Here is a 24931-nt window from a genome sequence, read left to right as displayed (position 1 = left end):
CCCCCCCCCCACACACACACTGTTACACTCACAATATTTTTAACTCGTGGATTCTTGAGGACACAAACAGCAACTGAAGAATGTAAGAATATAAAGCTGGTATAGTTGTGCAAATATACACTAGCAGAAACATTTCAACACACAACTTAATGTGTTTCCATCCCGCCTATTTCTTTCCCCACTCCCCTGTCTCTAAATCACCCGGCACAGGTCACTCACAATCACACTTGGCTGCCTGGTGCAGTGCAGGCCAGCGGTGACCACACCACCCAGGAGGACAGACTAAAGAGGATTTGGGGGCCCCCAGGAGGTGTGAAGGCCCTGGACTTCGGCCCCAAGGTCCAGAGGCAGGGTGGATAAAAATCAATGGTTTAATTTTTTTAAAAAAATTGGATTTTTAAAATTTAAATGAGATTTTTTTTATTTATATCAGATTTTTTATTGAAATTAGATTTTTTTTAATTTAAATCAGATTTTTTTAAATTTACATAGGAACATAGGAAGCTGCCATATACTGAGTCAGACCATTGGTCCATCTAGCTCAGTATTGGCTTCAGACTGGCAGCAGCTTCTCCAAGGTTGCAGGCAGGAATCTCTCTCAGCCCTATCTTGGAGATGCTGCCAGGGAGGGAACTTGGAACCTAGATGCTCTTCCCAGAGGGGCTCCATCTCCGAAGGGGAATCTCTTACAGTGCTCACACATGTAGTCTCCCTTTCATATGCAACCAAGGTGGACCCTGCTTAGCTAAGGGGACAAGTCGTGCTTGCTACCACAATACCAGCTCTCCTCTCCCTGTTTAAATTTAAAACAGTTTTTTTAAAAATAAAATGCTTTTTGAGGAAAAAATCTATCTAAAGATAGTTTTCTATTTAAGATACATTATAGTCCAAAGGTTATTCATCATGAAATAAAGATTAGTTTTTAATTATGTAGCATGAGGCAGTATATATGCAATGTTTAACTTTTTTGGTAAATAAATTCCATTAATCCATTCACAATGTCATGCTCTTCCAGAGGTTTCTGTAAGATTATTTTGGGCAATTTTTCTATCTAGAAGAGGACCAAAAATGAAACCTTCATCTGGTTGTAAATATTAAGATTATACCAGCAAGAATGAGTCTTTATGTAAAAAAACATGATTTAAATCTAGTCTTACTGACTAGTGATTTAAATTGTGATTTAAATCGATTTGATTTAAATCAAATCCACCCTGTCCAGGAGTAAGAGTGTCCCTGCTTGGAGTATTTTGGCAGATGGAGAGAACTGCAGGGAACGGGGTGGTTTTCAAATTCATATCCCTCTTTGTCAGGTCTTTGATTTCCCGCTTGGATCAGTTTTTCTCTCCCTCCTACCCACTGTTTGGAGTAAAGGGCCCTGGCCTCCTTAAAGGCTCAGGCTAGGCAAGTCATCAACTATCGTCTCAGGCCTTGTTGAGGTGGGGAAGGGGAAACCTTGCATTCTAAGACGCCACACACCATTGACTAGGGAGGGGAGCAGGCCTTGTGGCAGCAAGCACGAATTGGCCCCTTGGGTCCAAGCAGGGTCCACCCTGGTTTGCATTTGAATTGGAGACTACATGTGTGAGCACTGGAAGATATTCCACACTCAGGGGATGGGTTTGGGGAAGTTTCCAGGTCACTCTGATGAATTTTATTTAGAGATTTTGTTATCTAACTTTTGCAAAGAGATCACTTTCAATGTGGCTAGGTTTTGCTACATTGTTTGTATTACACGCTCTAGTCTTATGTAATGTTTTTGTTGTATTGTCTGATCTATGATTGTAATAAAGTCTATTCTATTCTATTCTATTCTGTTCTCAGGGGATGAGGCCACTCTGGGAAAAGCATCTGCATGTTTGCCTGCAGAAGGTTCCATGTTCCCTCCCTGGCAGCATCTCCAAGTTAGGGCTGAGAAAGAGTCCTGCCTGCAACCTTGGAGTAGCCACTGCCAGTCCGTGTAGATAGTACAAGGAGCCCCTGGTGGCGCAGTGGTAAAACTGCCGCCCTGTAACCAGAAGGTTACAAGTTCGATCCTGACCAGGGGCTCAAGGCTGACTCAGCCTTCCATCCTTCCAAGGTCGGTAAAATGAGTACCCAGAATGTTGGGGGGCAATATGCTAAATCATTGTAAACCGCTTAGAGAGCTTCCAGCTATAGAGCGGGATATAAATGTAAGTGCTATTGCTATTGCTATTGCTATTGCTACAGAGCTAGATGGACCAATGGTAGAAGGCAGCTTCCTCTGTTCTTTGGGGGCTAAACAAAAAAGAAGATCATATGCTAAATGAGCCTCCATGTACAGACGAAGTATGTCACTGTATAGTAGAGGATGGGGATAGAAAGGGACTGTCAGGGGCGTAGCAAGGTTGGAGTGGGCCCAGAGACAAGATTTTAAAATGGGCCCCCAGCGCCTCAAAGTCCAGGGCCTCCGCACACCCCAGGCCCCCAAGGATTTAAGTCTGATATTCCAAAATAAGTATGCTGCCTGCAAATACATTTCACTGAATACACACACACACGTCACAATATATAGTGATATACATTGAGTACTATACATTTGTATTACTTTTAATGCCTAGAACACACTAGAAAGATGAATTATTAAAATGGGCCCCTCGCTGCAGATTAGCCAAGGAGACTTTCAACCATGCAGGGTGAACCTATGTTTGTTTTCTCAGAATTCTGAACAAATTCAGTCAAGTTTGATTGCAGGAGGTTTTTCACAGGAGGCTTTTAAAGCCCTTTAAGACACATCTCCTCTGGAATGGAGGTGCTGCATCCACATGTTGGCCAGATTTACCCTGAAGTCCCTGCAAGTTATTGGGGAGCAGTTCACACACAAGAAAAATAAAATAAAATAAAAGCACCACACATGCTTCACAGTTCTCACTCAGACCTTCTGGGTTGCAAAACAACTTGAACATAAGTGCATTTATAAATGAATGAATGAATAAATAAAATTAATAAAATACTGTTCCAGAAGTTTTTGCAATTTTCTGCCATGAAACAAGCCACTTATAGGACTTTTTAGATAGTTTTTTTAAGTCAGCAAATTTTCCAAGCTGTTTCAAAATAAATATTCAGAGACTTCTCGGTCCCTCCCCCCCCCATATCCAAGCCCTATGGCAAGCAGATCCCTATATATGGGGGGGGGGGCGGGAAAGGTAACCACACTCTACCTGGCAAATGCTGGTCTGGGTTAAGCAGGGCAGCAAGGGGTCTTCTGCTGCAGAGAACACTCTGGCTGCCTCCTCCTTCCTGGCTGGCTTGGGCCCTACTCGAGTTCAGGCTTCACTGCGGCCTACACGGAGGCCTCCGTGGAAGCCCCGCCCACCCGCCGATCAGCTGAGAGGCGGGAGAAAAGGAGCTCTTTGCAGCTTGCCTGCTGCTTCCACTGCGGGCCAGCAGAACAAGCAGGAGAGACGGCGAAGAGGGCAAGTGGCTGAGAGGCTATGGGGCTGGGCAGGGGGCAATGGGGAGTCACATGAGGTGCCCCTGGGGTGCCCCTCCAGGCAGTGGGGCCCCCAGACAACTGTCTCCCCTTGCCCTATCATAGTTACGCGCCTGGGGACTGTTGATTGCCCTCATGCCCTGCTTGGGGACTTCACAGAAAAGGCATGCGGATGTCTAAAAGAGGCTGCTGAAACAGGCAGAGCTTCAGACTCTGTCAGACCCTTGCTTCATCTAGCTCAGTACAGCCAACACTGACTGGCAGCAGCTCTCCCAGATTTCAGATGGGCCTTCCCCAGCTCTTCCTGACGAAGCTTCTGGGAATTGGACCTAGGACCTTCTGCGTGCAAAGCAGGCACTCCACTGCTGAGCTACAGCCTGTCCCCAATGGTGATCCGGTTTTGCTCTGCTGCAGCACGGAAATCCTTGGTCCTCCCCAACCTCCTCCAAGGTCAGGGACACACAATTTTGGTCCTCCAGCTGTTGGACCACAACTCCCATCATCCCCAACTCCCATCATCCACAACTCCCATCATCCAGCTGTTGGACCACAACTCCCAGTCACAGTGGCCAGTATGCAGGGATGATGGACGCTGAAGTCCGACAGCTGGAGGGCTGAAGTTGTGCAGCCCTGCTCATAAGAACATAAGAACAGCTCTGCTGGATCAGGCCCAAAGAAGCCCATCTAGTCCAGCATCCTGTTTTGCACAGTGGCCCACCAGATGCCACTGGAAACCACAGGCAGGAGTTGAGGGCATGCCCTCTCTCCTGCTGTTACTCCCCGGCAACTGGTACTCAGAGGCATCCTGCCTTTGAGGCTGGAGGTGGCCCACAGCCCTCCAACTAGTAGCCGTTGATAGACCTCTCCTCCATGAAGTTATCCAAACCCTTCTTAAAGCCATCCAGCTTGGTGGCTGTCACCACATCCTGTGGCAGAGAATTCCACAAGTGGATTATGCGTTGTGTGAAAAAGTACTTCCGTTTGTTGGTCCTAGATTTCCCGGCAATCAATTTCATGGGATGACCCCTGGTTCTATTGTGATGGGAGAAGGGAGAAGAATTTCCCTCTCTCCAATTTCTCCAAACCATGCATGATTTTATAGACCCCTATCATGTCTCCCTTCAGTCACCTTTTTTCTAAACTAAAAAGCCCAGGTGTTGTAGCCTTGCCTCATAAGAAAGGTGCTCGAGGCCCCTGATCATCTTGGTTGCCCTCTTCTGCACCTTTTCCAGTTTAAACAATGTCCTTTTCTTAGCTGTGGTGACCAGAATTGTACGCAGTACTCCAAGTGTGGTCGCACCATAGTTTTGTATAAGGGCATTATAATGTTAGCCATTTTATTTTCAACCCCCTTCCTAATGATCCCTAGCATGGAATTGGCCTTTTCCACAGCTTCTGCACAGTGAGTCGACACTTTCAACGAGCTGTCCACCATGACCCCAAGATCCTAGGCGGTCATCCCTTTTTACTCCCATATTCCTCTGCCATTGGGAAATATGGCTTATCTCCCTCTCTGCTCTGGCATAGCTCAGTGATAGAGCTTCTGCTTTGCATGCCCAGGGTCCCTGGAAGAGTCTCCAAGATGGGCTGGGAAACGCCCATCTAGAGCTCTTGAGAGCTGCTGCCGGTCAGTGTAGCCAGTACTGAGCTAGATGAACCAATGGTCGGACTCGGTAGGAGGCAGCTTCCTACGTTCCTAACCAGCCTGCAGTTCCCAGCCTCGGCCAGCAGGTGTCGCTGCCTAGCAGCCGCCTTGTGGTCCTGATGCTGGGGCCTCAGCCTCCTGCATCTCCTTCCCTCGCAGCATCCTCGGCTGCGCAGCCGGCGCTGGGGCTCGGGGGATGGCCAGACTCCCGGCGAGCGAGCCCAGGCAGCAGGCGCAGCAGTCCCAGCAGCCGCCCCACGCCTCCCCCATGAGTGGTGGTGGCGGCGGCGGCTCTGAGCCCGAGGGCATGAAGGACCTGGATGCAATCAAGCTCTTTGTGGGCCAGATCCCCCGGAACCTGGAGGAGAAGGACCTGAAGCCCCTCTTCGAGCAGTTCGGCCAGATCTATGAGCTCACGGTGCTGAAGGACCGCTACACCGGCATGCACAAGGGTGAGGTTTGGGGTGTCAGGCTCCCCATCTCCTCCCTAGCCTCTTTCCCTCCCTCCCTCCCATATCTGTTTTCCCTCTCCATCCCTCCTTCCACCAATCCCTTTATTCCCCCCCTTCACGGTTCTCCCTTTCTCTCTCGCACACCCACCCCTCTTGCTTTGCTCATCCCATTTCCTAATTATTATTTATTTATTGTCTAATTCCCAGTGACTCCTTTTATTTTATTTTTCTAAGCACCCCTCTTTCCCACCCACCCTCTTTTTCTTATGCACCCCCCTTCCCAGTTATTTCTCTCCACCCCACCCCAGCCCCATTTCCTTCCCTGTGCATTCCTCATTTTCCCTCCCCTCCACCCCAGTCCTTAGCAATATTTTTGCCAACCCGCCCTCTTTTTAAGCCTTCACTTCTTTCCCTTTTGTCCACCCTTCCCCCTTCTCCCCCCCCGCCGCAGTTTTCCTTATCAGCAAATGCACCCTCTTTCCGTTTCCCCCTCCCTATTAACCCCCCCTTTCACTGCAACCTGCAATGCTCTTCCCTCCTTTGCCCCCTTGCCAGCTCCAAAGTCTGGGGAGGGCAGGCTGCCCCCTACCCCTGCCAGGCTGGCAAAAGGCCCCAAATCCCAACCCACTTTGCATGGGGCAGCATAGAGGAGAATCCTCCATTTGTGTGCTTGGCCTCTTGCACCTTTAGGGCCATGAAAACCCTCAATCCGATGCTGCTTCCCTCCCTCTCCCTCCCAGGCACCCTCTTTCCCCCCTCCCCATCTATTTTCATATCTCCTTTGGTTCCCTCCAGCCCGATCTCTCCCTGCTTTTCTCTTTGCCTCTTTCCATTGTTTTGCGATTTCCCTTTCAATCTTCCTCTGATCTTTCCCTCCCTCCTTAACATTCCTTCTTTTCTTCTCTCTGCCCCCCCCCCATCCGCCCTGCACCCCCGCTTTATCAATCTATTTTTCGGGGCCATAAACAGCACTCCAGCCACCCACCCACCCCACCACTCTCATTCCTTTAAGCATCTTGCAGAATTGGCCGTGGCAACTTTAAATCCTTGAATGCAGTTACGTGTTTATAAAAATCTGCAAAAATGCTGGCTTTTGAGTCATCTCCCTGTGGCTGTGGGGGCTCAGGCCTCCTAAGAGTGGAGTGCAATTGCTCCCTAGGTTTTAGATTCCTGAACAGAGAGGTGGTGGGGCTTAGGACCACTTGGGAATGGCATTTGCCACTCAGGAAGCCCTGCCTTGTCAATTCCCCAGGGAGTCTGGAGTTAGGATCTCTTCAACACATTGCTTGCATGACTGTGTGTCTGTATGTATGCATGCACTGGAAACATGGATAGGCCAACGCTGGAAAATACATGTTTATCACATGAGTGGGGGATAGGTTTTCCCTGTAGTAGCAAACCCAGAGCCAGATTCAGACATTATGATGTATGGTGAGTGTACAGATGTCTGTACCCTCATAGGTGTGAATGACTCTACCTGTGTTCATTTTAAAAGTGAACCTGGGTGCAGACCCTTCAAATGCATGAGACAGATAGGCAGTGTACTTCTCTATTTGCGTTCAACATAATGTGTGAAAGATTGTACCTGTGTACAGATCTCTGCCTGTGTACACTGTACACTCTTGTACGAGTGTTGAACATAATGTGCGAATGGGCCTGAAGTCTGTTAGATCACGTGTGAATTGAGCCTTATTTGAGGTTAGATTGGGGGTGCACAACTTTGGGCATTCAGCTGTGGTTGGACAACAGCTCCCATCACCCTGACCATTGGCCACTGGGGCTTGGGGATGATGGGAGTTGTAGTCCAGCAACAGCTGGAGGGCTGACATTCTGAAGCCCTGAATTAAATTAATGTGCATCTCAGAACTGATTACAGTGATGTGGATCTCGGGAATCGGGATATGTGGCAATAGAACACTATCACAGAGAATGGCTTTTTCGGGGTTTGTTTTTAGATGTGAGCCCTTTTGGGGAAAGAAACCATCTTATTGATTTATTCTGTGTTAAACCACTTTGATAACTTTTGTTGAAAAATGGCGTATAAATATTGTAGTAGTGGAGAAGCAGAGCTGATTCCCCTGGCAGATCTTTTGGCTCCCTTCAGTCTGAAGGGGCGTCTCCTCTGCCCCCTTTTTCTTCTGATTTCTCTTTAAGCAAAACTTTGAAGGCTGTGTGTGTACGGTGTGTGTGTGTGTGTTCTTCTGTGTCTGTGTATTTCTTCTTTTTATGTAAACTAATTAATAATTTTCTCCCCTTGGAAAATGGTTCCCTGCCCCAAAGAGCTTACAATCTTAAAAACCCTGGGCTGGGCTGAATAGGGACAGTTGCTCCACCCCCCTGCTAAATATAAAGAGGACCCCCACTTGAAAAAGTGACTATTTTTGTCCAGTTAGCAGGGATTGTGCTTCAGAGAAAAGGTGGTCTCTGGCGATGCTTTAGAGGGGAAAGAAACAAACTCAATAGTACCCTGCCCCAGGGTGCTTCCAGTTTGAACACTGAGGGGGCTGGGTTGCTGGGGCAGGAGATGTATCTTGGCTGAACTGTTAACAGATGCAATCAAGTGCTATCTGCTTACAACTGCATCTGCTAGGGATAATTTTTGTTGTTGTTTTGTTTTTTGGTAACAATTATGAAGACAATTTGGAGGGCAACATGGATTTTCTAGTCCATATTTAACAGATTTGTAATGGCTCCTTCAGAGAGGGATGCTTCGCATGAGAATCAGGACAACAACATGTACTTGTGACACCTGTATTCCTATCAGTAGAATGCAGGGGAGTGTGCATTCTCCATCCCACCCCACCTTCAATCATGGAATCTCCTTCCATCCTGCTTCAGAATTCAGGTGTGCTACCTATGTGTTCATGGTAGCCTGTCTTAACCCTTCAAGCCTGAACTTGTACATCTAGTGTGGACAAGTGTATAGGGAGAAGAGGGCAAGCCCCAGAGCGGCCTGCCAGCTGCATCAGTTAGTACTACTTATTCCTACAACAGTCTTGTAAGGTGGGTCAGTATCATTAAGACTATGCTGCAAGGGAAAGAGAGCGGGGAATGGGGGAGAGAGAGGTTTGGAAGGTGGAAGGTCAGATCATTGGTCCATCTAGCTTAGTATTGTCTATACAGACGGGCAGTGGCTTCTCCAAGGAACATATACAACTGCCTTATATACAGAGGTAGACCCTTGGTTCTAGACCCGAGGAGAGGAGAGTTGGTCTTGTGGTAGCAAGCATGACTTGTCCCCTTAGCTAAGTAGGGTCTGCCCTGGTTGCATATGAATGGGAGACTAGAAGTGTGAGCACTGTAAGATATTCCCCTGAGGGAATGGAGCCGCTCTGGGAAGAGCATCTAGGTTCCAGGTTTCCTCCCTGGCAGCATCTCCAAGATAGGGCTGAGAGAGGTTCCCACCTGCAATCTTGGAGAAGCTGCTGCCAGTCTGTGAAGACAATACTGAGCTAGACGGACCAAGGGTCTGACTTAGTATATGGCAACTTCCTATGTTCCTATGCCATTAGTAGACCTGTCCTCTGAATTTTGGTTCCTATATCTCAGTATTTGTTTTGCTCAGTATTGTCTACTCTGATTGGCAGCAGCATTCCAGGGATCAAGACGGGGGTCTTTTCCAGCCCTGCTTGGATTGGTTGCTAGGGATTGAACTGGGGACTTTCTGCAGGCAAAACAATGACTCTAACCACTGAACTATGGCTGCTTCTGATGAACGTATTGTGAAATTGCTTCCTACAGCATCAGACCTCTGCTCCATCTAGCTCAGTATTGTCTACACTGACTGGCAGCAGCTCTTCAGGGTTTCAGATGAGGGCCTTCCCCAGTGCGACCTCTGGGGGGGATTGAATCCAGGGCCTTCTGCCTGCAAAGTAGAACTCTCCCGCTGAGCCGCAACCCCTTTCCCACACTCTGGGCAGAATCGAGATTAGTCTTTCAGCCCCGAGCACCTGATGCATGGTCAGTGACATTGTGTGGAGTGCGCTGGAGAGAGTTGAGCAGCACTTCAGTGCATTTGCTTGACACAGGCATCCTCCCTGCTGGTGATCTAACCTCTGTGTCTTCCTGCAAACAGACCAGTGGTCTCCAAGGCAGCCAGGACAGAGAAATCCGTACATATCCACTGCTAATCAAAACGCGGGCATCATTGTAAGAGGCATGCTTAAAATTAGGCTGCCTCTGTAGGCGGAGGGCAGGCCGAAGGCAGAATCCAGAGTGAGTGTAGAAGAAACCGTGCGGAGGCAGTGAGACGAGCTGGCTTTGGGTACCCACGGCTCAGAGTCCTCAAAGGCAACCCACCCTCCTTCCTTGGGTTTCTTGAGAGAAGAGTCTGGGTTCCGGAAGCAGGGTGCTTTGCTGCCTTTGGGAGCCTAACACCAGGATCCTGCCAGGATTCCCCGGGGTCCTGAACACTCCAGGTGCATCAAGTGCAGGTGGTCTCAACACCCACCATCTCCTGGCAAGAATGGCCGTTTGGCAAGTTTCTCGGCTGCTATGACTGTCCTCTGCACCTGCTTGCCCAGGTATTTCTCCCCCTCCCAGTCCAGTCACACGTGCACACAGGGCTGGATTATGACCTGCTGAAGCCCAAAGCTATGCCAGGCTTGGAAGACCCCATAGCATCTCTCTCTCTCTCTCTCTCTCTCTCTCTCTCTCTCTCTCTCTCTCTCTCTCACACACACACACACACACACACACACACACACACACACACCCCAAAGAGAGAATGAAAATCAAAATAATAACGCTAAATTTTTTTACTTTGCAAAGACGCCATGAAAAATGAATAATTGAGCAAAAGCCGTTTATCTTGCACAAGGCCTATTTTGCATTAGCAATGACTTTAAATGAGAATGTATTATGCAAAACTTGAAATGTAGTCATTTAAAAAAAAAATCCACCCCTCCCGCCCATGTGAGGCCCTCAGCTGTAGCACACAAATGGTGTGAGAGACATCCCAATCCTATGCACGTCTACATGAGAGTAAGTCTAATTAATTTCAATTGGATTACGCACATGCATGTTTACATCGCTGCAGCTTTTCCCTCCTGCACTAGACCCCCTGTCTTTTTCGAGATATGGTGGACAGAACTTGGTGGGCTTGGCTTGACGTCTTTGGGCCCTTATAGAACAAAGTGGAAGCCCATCTATAGACAGGACAGCCATCTGTGTGGGATTCTCTAGTTCTGGATTTCTGCACTGAGCAGAGGGTTGAACTAGATGACCTCTAAGAGCCCCTCTAACACTGATTCCAGCAATGCATCCCATCCCTGGCATCTAATATGTGCAGCTACATGGCCTCTCAACGGGGTGGCTCCATTCCTAGTGAATAGCCACTAATGGATCTATTTTTTCTCAATTTTATCTGCTTTTTTGTTCTTTCTCCAGTGGGGTCGGGATGATATCCCTAAGAGTAGCAAGTGTACTGAGACCATGGCCACACCTCTGGTTCCTGATGGAACACGGCCATGGTAGGGAAGCCAAGGCAGGCAAATGGTACAGGGTGTGATGGATGAGGGGAGAAAATGCTTACATAGGAACACAGGATGCTGCCGTCTACAGAGTCAGGCCCTTGGTCCATCTAGCTCAGTATTGTCTACACAGACTGGTAGCAGCTTCTCCAAGGTCACAGGCAGGAGTCTCTCTCAGCCCTATCTTGGAGATGCTGCCGGGGAGGGGACTTGGGACCTTCTGCAGGCAAGCAGGCAGCTGCTCTTCCCAGAGCGGATTATCTTACAGCCCTTGAAAACTTTGAAAGTGGTGTAGGGAGTGGGGCAGGTTGCCAGCAGCCTCCTCATCTCTCCTTGGGAACATAGGGAGCTGTCATATACTGAGTCAGACCATTGGTCTATCTAGCTCAGTACTGTCTTCACAGACTGGCAGCAGCTTCTCCAAGGTTGCAGTCAGGAATCTCTCTCAGCCCTATCTTGGAGATGCTGCCAGGGAGGGAACCTGGAACCTAGATGCTCTTCTCAGAGCAGCTCCATCCCTTAAGGGGAATATCTGACAGCGCTCACACATGTAGTCTCCCATCCAAATGCAAACCAGGTTGGACCCTGCTTAGCAAAGGGGACAGCTCATGCTTGTTAGCACAAGACCAGCTATGTGCTGTGTATACAGCCTCTCTCAATTTTATCTCCACACCAGCTGTTAGGCTGGTTCAAGGCCCCACCCACCCCCCACTCCCCACCGAGTGTCACAGCAGAAGCAGAATTTGAACTTGGCTTCTCCAGTCTATCTGACGTGTAATCCTCTCCCTCCCACTGGCCTCCCCCTCTTTTTAAAAAGACACTAGCCTGGATCCAGAGGTGCTCTCTTGCACGTCAAGGGCACCTTCCGCTCACCAAAAGCCTGCTCTGCAACTCGTGCGACAGTGTGGCACGTGGGAAGAGAAACGAAATCCAAAGGGTCTCTTCTGCTTGCACAAACCTGAGCACGAGAACAAATGCAGCAGCACACAGATTCTTGAGCACGCTCTTGCACATGCGCTCTCAGACATGCATTAGCGCCTTTGGCTTACAGCTCTTTGTCGGAGAGCTGGTCTTGTGGTAGCAAGCATGACTTGTCCCCTTAGCTAAGCAGGGGCCACCCTGGTTGCAGATGAATGGGAGACTTGATGTGTGAGCACTGTAAGATATTCCCCTCAGGGGATGGAGCCACTCTGGGAAGAGCAGAAGGTTCCAGGTTCCCTCCCTGGCAGCATCTCCAAGATAGGGCTGAGAGAGACTCCGGCCTGTAACCTTGGAGAAGCCGCTGCCAGTCTGTGAAGACAATACTGAGCTTGATAGACCACTGGTCTGACTCAGGATACAGCAGCTTCCTATGTTCCTATGGATCCAACCCACTGGTGTGAGCTTCCCCAGGCAGTGAAGCCCGAATAGCACGACCAGGCTTTTTGTTTCCTTTTGGATGAGGGAGTGTTAGAGACGTGTGGCTTTTAGTAGCTATTTATTTATTTTTTCATATTTTTATACTTATTTTATATATAAAATCTCAGAGTGGTTTACAATTCAAACCAAACAACACTTCAAACCTAAAAATCCTGTAAAAACATATTGAAATTACCATCAATAAAACTTTAATACATTTGCTCTATAGGCAAATATGTGGAGGTGAACAACACTTATTATTTACACATTATTTACACATTACATCTGTATGGAAATACCTTTTAATTTCTACACATATATGCCGTTCTTCTGCCAAGGAGCCCACAGCGCTATGCATGCTTATGTTTATCCCAACAACCCTGTGAGGTAGGCTAGGCTGAGAGATAAGGGATTGGCCCAGAGCCAACCAGTGAGTTTCGTCGCTGAATGGGGATTTGAACTCGGGTTTCCCCAGTCCTATTCCAACATTCCACCACCCTGGCTTTTGATTCTACAAGGCGAATGTTATGCCATCTCATATCATAGGAACATAGGAAGCTGCCATATACTGAGTCAGACCATTGGACCATCTAGCTCAGTATTGTCCAGGGATTCTCAATGTTGAGACCCCAGATGGGATTGGACTTCAACTCCCATAATCCCTAACCAAAGGCCACTGGGGCTGGGGATTATAGGAGTTGAAGTCCAATAATGTCTGGGGACCCAATGTTGACAATCCCTGGTCTATACAGACTGGCAGCAGCTTCTCCAAGGTTGCAGGCAGGAATCTCTCTCAGCCCTATCTTGGAGGGAGGGAACCTGGAACCTAGATGCTCTTCCCAGAGCAGCTCCATCCCCTGAGGGGAATATCTTGCAGTGCTCACACTTCTAGTCTCCCTTTCATATGCAACCAGGATGGACCCTGCTTAGCAAAGGGGACAAGTCATGCTTGCTACCACTAGACCAGCTCTCCTCTCTTCTTGCAAGCTTTGCAGGGAATGTGAGGAGAGAGTCAGATCAGTTCCAAAGAGCTGCCTCAATGGCAGCCGGTGGGGGAGCGTCTCTTGCTCCCCTGCTGGCGCCCTAGGAATCTGCCCCCTCAGGCAGCCTGCCTCACCTTGTCGCATGAAAGAACCACCCCTGCTCAGAAAGCAGCTAAAGCAGGGGTGGGCAAACTTGGCCCTCCAGCTGATGTTGAACTCGGGACCTGGGAAACTGCCTTCTACAGAGTCAAACCCTTGGTCCATCTTGCTCAGTACTGTCTACACAGACTGGCAGCGGCTTCTCCAGGACTGCAGGCAGGAATCTCTCTCAGCCCTATCTGGAGCTACTGCCAGGGAGGGAACTCGAAACCTTCTGTATGCAAGCTTGCAGATGCTCTTCCAAGAGCGGCCCCATCCCCGAAGGGGAATCTCTTACAGTGCTCACACACATAATCTCCCATCCAAATGCAAACCAGGGCAGACCCTGCTTTGCAAAGGGGACAATTCATGCTGGTGACCACAAGTCCAGTTCTCCTCAGCCACTGATGATGGGAGCCGGTGTTGATGGGAGTTGTAGTTCAACAACAGTTGGAGGGGCACATTTGCCTACCCTGGAGCTAGAGTGAAGGGCTAGGGATGGCTCAAGCTATTTGGACATCATGGGGGCTAGAACACTGGTTTATAAAGAATAGATTTTATCTATCTATCTATGGAGCAGGGGGGAGAGCAACTGGCCCTATCCATCCCCAGCACAGCATCCCTCCAGTGGCTGTTGCAGGTGTGTGTGTGTGTTGTTTCCTTTTTAGATTGTGAAGCCTTTGGGGACGGGGACCCATTTTATTTATTTATATCTCTGTAAACTGCTTTGGGAACTTTGGTGGAAAAGCAGTATGTAATTACTCGTCGTATCCATTGTATTCTACGTGAACAGGGGAGACATGTGAAAATGCAAAGTGGACTACCAGAGTGTGTGGGATGTGGAGTGTGGGGCGGAGCCAGCATGGTGTAGTGGAGCCAGCGTGGTGTAGTGGTTAGAGTGCTGGACTAGGACCGGGGAGACCCGAGTTCAAATCCCCATTCAGCCATGAAACTAGCTGGGTGACTCTGGGCCAGTCACTTCTCTCTCAGCCTAACCTACTTCACAGGGTTGTTGTGAAAGAGAAACTCAAGTATGTAGTACACCGCTCTGGGCTCCTTGGAGGAAGAGCGGGAGATAAATGTAAAAATAATAATAAAATAAATAAAAATAATAACTTTTGAAACACAAGGTGCTCACACAGGTGAGGGATGCTGAACCACCACCTTTCCCTTTCCCCCCAGTCCCTATTCAGAGATGACGCTGAATGGGTGTACAGGTGTCCGGCCACGGGGGCCTGTTGTGGAAATGACGGGATGTGCATTCGCTTGAGACGTTAGCCGCCTGGCTACAGCCCCCCTCGAAGGCAGGGCACAGAGAGGAAGCAGACAGCTGAACACCATGCGTGAAGGACTCAGCATGCATGCAGATGCGTTTGAGTCCACGCTCATGCGCGGCGGCAGTTTTAAACATTTTAAAAATTGATTTAAACTCCTCCCTTGCCGCTGGGGTGGCCAATCTTTGGCCACCTAGGGGCAGCAAAGGGCTTAATCCACCCCTGCGAGTCAGGCGTTGATCTAACAAAGAATGAGTTGGGCTGCGAAGGAACCAGACGTGAGGACTTCATGCGACCCTGATCTATTCCTGCCGCTGGGCAACGTACGTAAACCCCTCCCATTTTATCTTCACAACGACCCTAGCAGGTAGGGTAGGCGGAAAGGAGGTGGCTATTCCAAGGCCACACCCTTTGTGGCTGAGTGAGGAATGAAGCACGGCTCTCTCCTCTCTGTCCAACATGCAATCCCCTTGGCCACACCCGCTTGCCCTTTAAAAATATGCTGGTGGCCATTCTGATATCCTGTGGCAATGAGTTCCACAAATGCGTGATATGTTGGGTCAAAAACTACAATTTGGAGTGTGGGGGTGTGTGAGCTCCAGTCATTTCAATATGTCTTTTGTTGTAAAAAAATATATAGAACTCCCCCCCCACATTACATACAACCCTTGCTGTATGAAGGAAAGGGACATGGGAGGAGAGCTGGTCTTGTGGGAGCAAGTATGAAGTGTCCTCTTTGCTAAGTAGGGTCCACCCTGGTTTGCACTTGAATGGGAGACTTGTGTGAGCACTGTAAGATATTCCTCTGAGAGGGTGGGGCCATGCTGGGAAGAGCGCCTGCAGAATAGAAGGCTCCAAGTTCCCTCCCTGGCAGCATCGCCAGATAGGGCTAAGAGAGACTCCTGCCTGCAACTTTGGAGAAGCCGCTGCCAGTCTGTGAAGACAATACTGAGCTAGACAGACCAATGGTCTGACTCCATATATGGCAGCTTCCTATGCTCCATGTTATGGGAAGAGAGCTGGTCTAAGGGAGGAGAGCTGGTCTTGAGAGAGCAAGCATGAATTCTCCCCTGTGCTAAACAGGGTCCACCCTGGTTTGCATTTGAATGGGAGACCACATGTGAGCATTGTAAGGTATTGTCCTTTGGGGGTGGAAGAGCATCTGCAGGCTTGCATGCAGAAGGCTCCAAGTTCCCTCCCTGGCAGCATCTCCAAGATATTGCTGAGAGAGACTCCTGCCTGTAACCTTGGAGAAACCGCTGCCAGTCTGTGTAGACAATCCTGAGCTAGGTGGACCAACGGTGTGACTCAGTACAAGGCAGCTTCCTATGTTCCTGTAACAAGAATGGGAGAAAGAGATTGACAGGCATGACTGCACTGATCCTATCTAGCTTATGCTCAGTAGTTTTGACTTCTTCGCCGGGACAGGATTGGTAGAATATTCTAGATTATTCTAGAATATTCTAGATTCTCCCACCCACCCCCCACTGGTCATCACTTCTTCTTTTTACAACCTCTTCCCTGCCCCCCGCCCCCCACCATCTCCTCCTCTGCCTGCTAAAGCCTCTCCATCCATCCATTGCTACAGCTGGTGAGTGGGCTGTAGGTACCACAGATGGTGCCGATCGCGTGGAACTGAGGGAAAAAATGTTCCGTTTCTCGTGTCTGCAAACTGTCCCTGTGCAGGAAGTTTGCGGTGGGAGGGAGGGAGGACTGGTGGGGAAGGATTAGAGATGGGGAGGCTGGGGGGGGGTGCTGGAAAAATCCAGCGCCTGACGTGGAAACACTTTGCATTCCGGCAGAAACCGGGAAACCCTCTTGAAAGAGGTTCTCTTTCCCAATGATGAGCGAAACAGGCTTTTCGAGCAGCGTCTCAATGCAAAATGGGCGCCCAGCTGATTCACACGGCTGCAAATCTCAACGGCTTGGGGCGAAATGTGAGGTGTCCTGAGTGATGCTAAGAGGGTAATGGGCAGATGTCAACAGCCTAGGCCATAGAAGATCGGTTGCTGCCATGGTCAGTCAGCATCTGTTGCTGCCCATGGTCACTCAGGAAGCTGAGACCCAGTGGGGAGGTCTCTTGGGCAGCAGTGAACCCTCTGAGAACTCCTGCTATCCTGTGGCAATGAATTCCACAGGCCTGGGATATGTTGGGTCAAAAAGCACAATTGCAGATTCCTCTCCACTTCCATAAGAACATAAGAATAGCCCTCCTGGATCAGGCCCATGGCCTATCCAGTCCAGTATCCTGTTTCCCCACTGTGGCCCACCAGATGCCTCTGAGAAGCCCACAGGCAAGAGGGGAGGGCATGCCCTCTCTCTTGCTGTTTCTCCCCTGCAACAGCAAGTTGCTCCCTTGTTATGGGAGGAGAGCTTGTCTTGAGGGAGCGAGCATGAATTGCCCCTTTTGCTAAGCAGGGTCTGCCCTGGTTTGCATTTGAATGGGAGACTACATGTGTGAGCACTGCAAGGTATTCTCCTTAGGAGATGGGGCCGCTCTCAGAAGAGCACCTGCCTGCTTGCACACAGAAGGTTCCAAGTTCCCTCCCTGGCAGCATCTCCAAGATAAGGCCAAGAGAGATCCCTGCCTGCAACCTTGGAGAAGCCGCTGCCAGTCTGTGTAGACGATACTGAGCTAGATGGACCAAGGGTCTGACTCAGCAGAAGGCAGCTTTATGTGACGATACCGCTGTAGCTGTATCGATTCAGAGTCATCTTGCCTCTGAGGCTGGAGGTGTGCATGTCTTTTGTTTGTGAATGGCAGACACCACCCCCACCCCCAACCACCCCAGCTTTGCACACGGAAGGGCCCAAGTTCAATCCCTGGCAGCATCTCCAAGTAAAGCTGTCCCTGTGACTTGTCCCTGTGGTCCTGGAGAGCTGCTGCCAACCTGTGCAGAGAATATGGAGCTAGATGGACCAAAGGCCAGACTCAGTAGGAGGCAGCATAAGGTATTCATCAGGAATTTCTACAGCTCAGTAGTAGAGCACCTGCTTTGGATGCAGGAGGATCCAGGTTCAGTCCCTGGCAGATCTCCTGGTGGGGCTGGGAAAAACCCCTACCTGAAACCTTGGAGAGCTGCTGCCAGTCTGTGTAGACAATACTGAGCTAATACTGTGTAGACAATACAAACCAATAGCGTTTGTTGCATGCAGTATGGTTCCAAGTTCCCTCCCTGGAATCTCTAAGATAGGGCTGGGAGAGATTCCTGCCTGCAACCTTAGAGGAGCCACTGCCAGTCTGGGTAGACAATGCTGAACTATTACATAGGAAGAACATAGGAAGCTGCCATATACTGAGTCAGACCACTGGTCTATCTAGCTCAGTATTGTCTTCAGACTGGCAGCAGCTTCTCCAAGGTTGCAGGCAGGAATCTCTCTCAGCCCTATCTTGGAGAAGCCAGGGAGGGAACTTGAAACCTTCTGCTCTTCCCAGAGCAGCTCCATCCCCTGAGGGGAATATCTTTTTGTGCTCACACATCAAGTCTCCCATTCAGATGCAACCAGGGCAGACCCTGCTTAGCTATGGGGACAAGTCATGCTTGCTACCACGAGACCAGCTCTCCATTTTTATTTGTTTGTTTTCTATACCACCCTTCCAAAAATGGCTCAGGGCGGTTTACACTAAAAACAATACTAAAATCAACTAACTGTTAAAATTGAAAACTGTAAAAAAAAACCCAACATAAAACCTTTATTAAAACAATTAAAACAGTTGTAATGTTTTAGGCCAAACCTTTACGATTTAAAAACAGTTAAAAAACCCTGGAAGGCCAGGCCAAACAAATCGGTCTTAAGGGCTCTCCTGAAGGCCAGTAATGAACTCAGATTACAGAACAAGGTGAACCAATGGGAAGAGAGCTGGTCTTGTGGTGGCTAGCATGAACTGCCCCTTGTGCTAAGCAGGGTCCACCCTGGTTTGTATTTGAATGGGAGACTAGATGTGTGAGCATTGTAAGATTCCCCCCTATGGAGATGGGGTTGCTCTGGGAAGAACACCTGCCTGCTTGCATGCAAAAGGTTCCAAGTTCCCTCCCTGGAAGCATCTCCAAGATAGGGCTGAGAGAGACTCTTGCCTGCAACCTTTGAAAAGCCGCTGCCAGTCTGTGTAGACAAGGGATTCTCAACGTTGGGTCCCCAGATGTTATTGGACTTCAACTCCCATAATCCCCAACCAAAGGCCACTGGGGCTGGGAATTAAGGGAGTTGAAGTCCAATATCATCTGGGGACCCAACGCGGAGAATCCCTGGTGTAGACAATACTGCGCTAGATGGCCTAATGGTCTGATTCATTAGAAGGCAGCTTCCTATGCTCCTGTGTTATGGGAGGAGAGCTGGTCTTGAGTGAGTGAGCATGAATTGTCCCCTTTGCTAAGCTGGGCCCACCCTGGTTTGCATTTGAATGGGATACTACATGTGTGAGCACTGTAAGGTATACTCCTTAGGAGATGGGGCTACTCTGGGAAGAGCATCTGCCTGCTTGCACGAAGAAGGTTCCAAGTTCCCTCCCTGGCAGCATCCCCAAGATAAGGCCAAGAGAGACTCCTGCCTGCAACCTTGGACAAGCCGCTGCCAGTCTGTGTAGACGATACTGAGCTGGATGGACCAAGGGTCTGACTCAGCAGAAGGCAGCTTTATGTGACGATACAGCTGTGGCTCAGTGGTAGAGGGACTGCTTTACATGCAGAAGGTCCAGTCCCGGGCAGCATCTCCAGGTTGGGTAGGTAAAGACCCCACCCTGGAGACATGCTGCCAGTCAGTGCAGACAGTGCTGAAGTAGGAGAAGAATTTGTTATGGGCCGGGTGTGGCAGCTCCCTGAAGTGGCCAGCAAGCCAGACCGTGGCTTGGCTGCGTGGCATAGCAGCAGGAACAATGATGGATTAATGGAGAGGCAGAGCAGGCATTTGCCTACGGCGGCAAAATTTGAGGGGCAGCCAGCTGTGCCCCTCCTCAGTTTTCCCCACCCTTCTCTGTGGGCAGCGGGGGCTGCAGCAAGGGTGGAGCGGGCGAGGAGAAGGTCCCCCCACCTTTTACCTTATTACCAAAAAAAAAAAAGAAAAGGCAAATGGGTTTGTTTGTTTTTAAGGTAAAAAGGGTGGCAAAAGCCTTTTTGCCTATGGGCGGCAAAAAGCTTAATCCGCCCCCGGGCAGGAAGGGGAAATGTACATGCAATTATTTCTGTGGGAGCTAGCACAGTGGTTTCTGGGCAATGGAGAGTAATGCTCACAGATTATCTTCCCTGCTCGCTCCTCACGCTTGAAGTGTGTGCAAAGGAGCAGGGGAACTGACTGAGCTCCCTCCGTTTTACAGAGGATTCCCTAGGAAGCTGCCTTATACTGAGTCAGACCACTCGTCTATCTAGCTCAGTATTGTCTTCACAGACTGGCAGCGGCTTCTCCAAACTTGCAGGCAGGAGTCTCTCTCTCAGCCCTATCTTGGAGATGCTGCTGAGAGGTTGGGACTTGGAACCTTCTGCAGGCCAGCAGAGCGGCCCCATCCCCGGAGGGGAATATCTTACAGTGCTTACCCATGTAGTCACCCACCACTGCAGCCACAAGACCAGCTCTCCTCCTCAGGGGATGCAAGCACTCTGCTGTGAAGTAGAAAACAAACATCGGATTCCACCCCCCCACACACACACTTTTTCAAGAAAGCACATGGGGCGGATGGGGCCCTGGCAAGAAGAAGTTCCCAGAATTGGCCCCTGGTAACATCTCCAGGTAGGGCTGGGAAAGACTCCTGCCACCTGAAGTCTAGGAGATGCTGCCACTCAGAATAGACTGGACTAGATGGACCAGGGGTCTGTCTCAGTTCATCAAGCATTCATAGGGAACTCCAATGGGTACAGAATGCGGCAGCCAGATGGGCCCTTGGGACAACAGGAAGGGACCACAATGGGAAACCCTTCCTGTATTCTTCCAGAAGAAAAGCACAGGGCTCTGTGAGCGCCAGGAATCGAAATTGACTTGACGGCACACTTTACCTTTTACATTAAACTACTGTTGCCTTCCCACCGACCGCGCTCAAGCCCTTGTCACAGAATTGTGAGAACGGGCTCCATATCATCCTTCCATGGCAAAGGCAAGAAGCCTACGGAGCTTGGGCGTGCTCCTGGACCCCAAGCTCTCCCTGGTTTCTCAGGTTGAGGTAGTGGCCAGGAGTGCTTTTTATCAGCTTCGGCCGATACGTTAGTTAATGTCCATTTCTAGAGTGAATGACCTGAAAACAGTGGTACATATGCCTGTGACCTCCAGACTTGACTACTGTAATGCTCTCTACGTGGGGCTGCCTTTGTACATAATTTGGAAACTACCATTAGTACAGAATGAGCCAGCCAGATTGGTCTCTGGGACAACATGAAGGGACCACATAACACCGGTTTTGAAAGAACTGCACTGGCTGCCGATATGTTTCTGGGTGAAATAGAAAGTGCTGGTTATTACCTATAAAGCCCTTAACGGCTTGGGCCCAGGCTATTTGAGAGAGCGCCTCCTTTGTCATAACCCCCGCTGCCTGTTACGATCTTCTGGAGGGGTCCGGTTACAGTTGCCACCAGCTCGTCTGGTGGCAACTCAGGACCGGGCCTTCGCTGTGGCTGCCCCAGGGCTTTGGAGTATGCTCCCTGCTGTGAAATAAGAGCTTCTCCTTCTCCGTTTGTTTTCAGGAAGAACCTGAAGACTCTCCTGTTCCCGCAAGCTTTTAATTAGAACTAGCCAACCCGCACAGAGCATCTGTGCGCTCTTTGGGGCTGGCTGTTCCCTTCTCCCTCCCCTGCCCCACACTCTTGCCCCTCTTCCCCTCTGTCCCGCCCCACTCTCTTGCCCTCCCTCCCCCTCCCACCCCTCTCTCTCATCCTCCCCTCCCTCTCACCCTCCTGCCCCAGTCTCTCCTGCCCTCCCACCCCTCCCCTCGATCCTCTTTCCTGCCCCCTCTCCCCCACACTCTTGCCTTCCCCTCCCCCCTCCCCTAGGCCTCCCCCTCCCCCTGCCCTCGCCTTCCACTCTGCCCCACTCCCTCTTGCCCTCCCCCTCCCCTCTTGCCCTCCCCTGTGCCCCCTCCCCCTGCCCTCGCTCTCCCCCCCGCCCCACTCCCTCTTGCCCTCCCCCACTCTCTCCTCCCCCTGCATTTTTTAAAGCTCTACTTACCAGGCCGCCACCGCCACTCCTCCCCCTCCTGGGCGGCGAACAGGAAAGTCCTGCCACCCGGTTCCCTCCCACCCCGGCCTCCCACGGGCTCCTGGCCTCGGCGGCGGGGCCTGGTGCCACCTGGCCGAGAGCCGCCTCTGCAGCCGGGCCCAGCGCCTCCGTGGCCTGGCCTGTCGCCGGGCCGAGTGCTGCCTTTGCGGCCGGGCCCGCCACGCTAAATGCCGCCTTTGCGGCCTGCCGGGCCCGCTGCCGCTGCTTGCCAGTCTTTGCGGCCACTCAAGAAGGCCAGCCACCTCTCCCCCCACCCCCACCTTCTGCCCCAGTATTGGGGCCCGCCGCCTCCTCCTCACCGCCTCGGCCCTCGCCGCCGCCTCACCACCTGGGCCCTCGGCCGGGCCCACCACCACTTCGCCGTGGCCAGGCCGGGCCCACCAGCTACCCTGGCCAACCGCCGGCCAATTCTCCTTTCTCCTCCTGGGTGTGCCAGCCAATCAGGCGCCTCCGCAGCCCAGCCAATCAGCTGGGCTGCTGGGACGCATTCCGATGGCACACCCAGGAGAAATAAATATATAGATTAATTTTAATAATTATAATAATGGCTTGTTTTATATTGTTTTTATTAGTCTACTTTCCAGTAGGCTTATAAGACCTCCCGGCATTCTGTGTATGATCCTTAGCAGCATCTCCAGGTGGGACCGGGAAAGGCCCCCGAGCCCGAAACCATGGCAAGCCACTGCCAGTCACTGTAGACTAGGGAATCCCACCCTGCGGTACCCCAGAAGTTGCTGAACTACAACTCCCATCATCCCCAGCTTTTTTAAAATTGTGGCTGGGGATGATGGGAGTTCTGGTTCAGCAACATCCGGAGTATCACAGGTTGGGAATCCCTGGTGTAGAAAATACTGAGCTAGATTAACCAAGAGTCTGACTCAGTATAAGGCAACTTCCCATTTTCCTATGGGCAAAATCTACAGAAGGGGGGAGGGGCTGTGTGGTCCTGACCCTATCGGGGATCCTTCCCTCAATGTCCAGTTTTCATTTAAAATGAAAATCTCTAGTCCATTTGTTTGTACAAGGAATAACATGCGGGCAGGATTCTGCAGAATTCTGCCCAATGGTAGGGGTGTGCACGGAACTGTTTTTGGTGGTTCGGTTCAAGTTTGAACCGAATTGCTGGTCCACGAACCGGTTTGGTTGAACCGGCTGGTGGTTGGGTCTGTTCAATTGAATCTGTTTGAACTGGTGTGAGGGGCTATGCTTATAAAGGGGAATCAAGTGAGGTGTTTTTTTTTTGCAGACAAAATCTTTCATATTCAGGCTAAACTGGATTCTACAGTTAGGACAGTGTTTGTTTTGGAGGTATCCAGCAACTATTTGTATGTGGTTAGACTGGATCACTTTCAGTTTGTGGCTCCTGAGGATGTGAACAAGCTGCTTCAGACTGTGTCCTACCTCCCGCTCTCTAGACCCTTGCCCAACTTGACTTATTTTATCTAACAATCAGATTATCAGAGAGGGTCTGGTATCGTTCCCTGAGGGACGATAGGATACCTCCTTGTCTTAAGGAGGCTGTCATTAGACCATACTTGAAAAAACCTACACTAGACCCCTCAGACAATTATAGACCCGTCTCCCATGGTTGGGCAAGGTGACGGAGAGGGTGGTGGCCTCTCAGCTCCAGGCAGTCTTGGAGGAAACTGATTATCTAGACCAAGGATTCTCAACGTTGGGTCCCCAGATGTAATTGGACTTCAACTCCCATAATTCCTAACCAAAGGCCACTGGGGCTGGGGATTATGGGAGTTGAAGTCCAGTAACATCTGGGGACCCACATGTTAAGAAACCCTGATCTTCTAGACCATTTCAAACTGGCTTTCGAGTAGGCTTGAGTAGGGTTGAGAATGCCTTGGCTGCCCTGAAGCATGATTTCTAATTAGGTCTTGACAGAGGGAATGTGACTCTGCCGATCCTTTTGGATCTCTTGGCGGCTTTTGATACCATCAACCATGCTATCGTTCTGGGTCGTCTGAGGGAGATGGGATTGGGTGGCACTGTTTTACGGTGGTTCCGTTCCTGTTTCTCAGGTAGATTTCAGAAGGTGTCACTTGGAGACAGTTGCTCTGCAAAGTGAGAGTTATTGTATGGAGTTCCACAAGGCTCCATGCTGCCTCCAATGCTCTTCAACGGCTACATGAAACCACTGGGAAAGATCCTCAGGAGATTTGGAACAGGGTGTTATCAATATGTTGATGACACACAAATCTATTTCTCCATATCAACCTTATCAGAAAAAGGCATAACTTCCCTAAATGCCTGCCTAGAGGCCGTAATTATTTATTATTTTATTTTATTCATTCGATTTCTATACTGCCCTTCCAAAAATGTCCCAGGGCAGTTTACAGAGAGAAAACATAAATAAATAAGATGGATCCCTGTCCCCAAAGGGCTCACAATCTAAAAAGAAACATAAGGTAGACACCAGCAACAGTCACTGGAGGTACTGTGCTGGGGGTGGATAGGGCCAGTTACTCTCCCCCTGCTAAATAAAAGAGAATCACCACGTTAAAAGGTGCCTCTTTGTCAAGTTAGCAGAGGTTTGCCAAGCAATAGGCTGGGTGAGGGATAACAAACGGAGGCTGAATCCAAATAAGACGGAGGTACTGACTGTGAGGAGCCGGGACCTGAGAGATGGTTTAGATCTGCCTGTTCTGGATGGGGTTACACTCCCCCTGAAAGATCAGGTATGTAGCTTGGGAGTGCTCCTGGATCCAAAACTCTCTCTGGTTTCTCAAGTGGAGGCAACGGCTAGAAGCACTTTTTATCAGCTTCGACTGATAGCTGACATATGCCCATTTGTGGAGGTAAATGACCTTAAAACAGCGGCACATATTTATTTATAGCATTTATATACTGCTTTTCAGGCAGAGCTCCCAAAGCAGTTTACATTAGCTTCAATTAAAAAAACCCACATCA

The 24931-nt window shown here is 49.9% G+C and overlaps 1 protein-coding gene across 4 annotated transcripts in view; it reads left to right on the top strand.

Annotated features, from left to right (window-relative positions):
• CELF5 (CUGBP Elav-like family member 5) overlaps positions 1-24931 on the top strand; it is a 136415-nt gene that overhangs the window by 5928 nt on the left and 105556 nt on the right. Inside the window, exon 1 of one of the 4 annotated variants that reach the window (XM_053293993.1) lies at positions 5229-5548. The exons of 1 other annotated variant lie outside the window; for it this stretch is intronic. In XM_053293993.1, coding sequence (XP_053149968.1) covers positions 5293-5548 — 256 coding nt within the window. In that variant the 5' untranslated portion in view covers positions 5229-5292. Of the gene's footprint in view, positions 1-5228; positions 5549-24931 lie in introns of those variants that run through there. 2 more of the 4 variants (XM_053293991.1, XM_053293992.1) reach the window with 2 other exon arrangements.

Source organism: Hemicordylus capensis, chromosome 2 (genome assembly GCF_027244095.1).
Source record: "Hemicordylus capensis ecotype Gifberg chromosome 2, rHemCap1.1.pri, whole genome shotgun sequence".
NCBI classification, from domain to species: domain Eukaryota; kingdom Metazoa; phylum Chordata; class Lepidosauria; order Squamata; family Cordylidae; genus Hemicordylus; species Hemicordylus capensis.
This window is presented reverse-complemented; position numbering and strand designations above follow the sequence as displayed.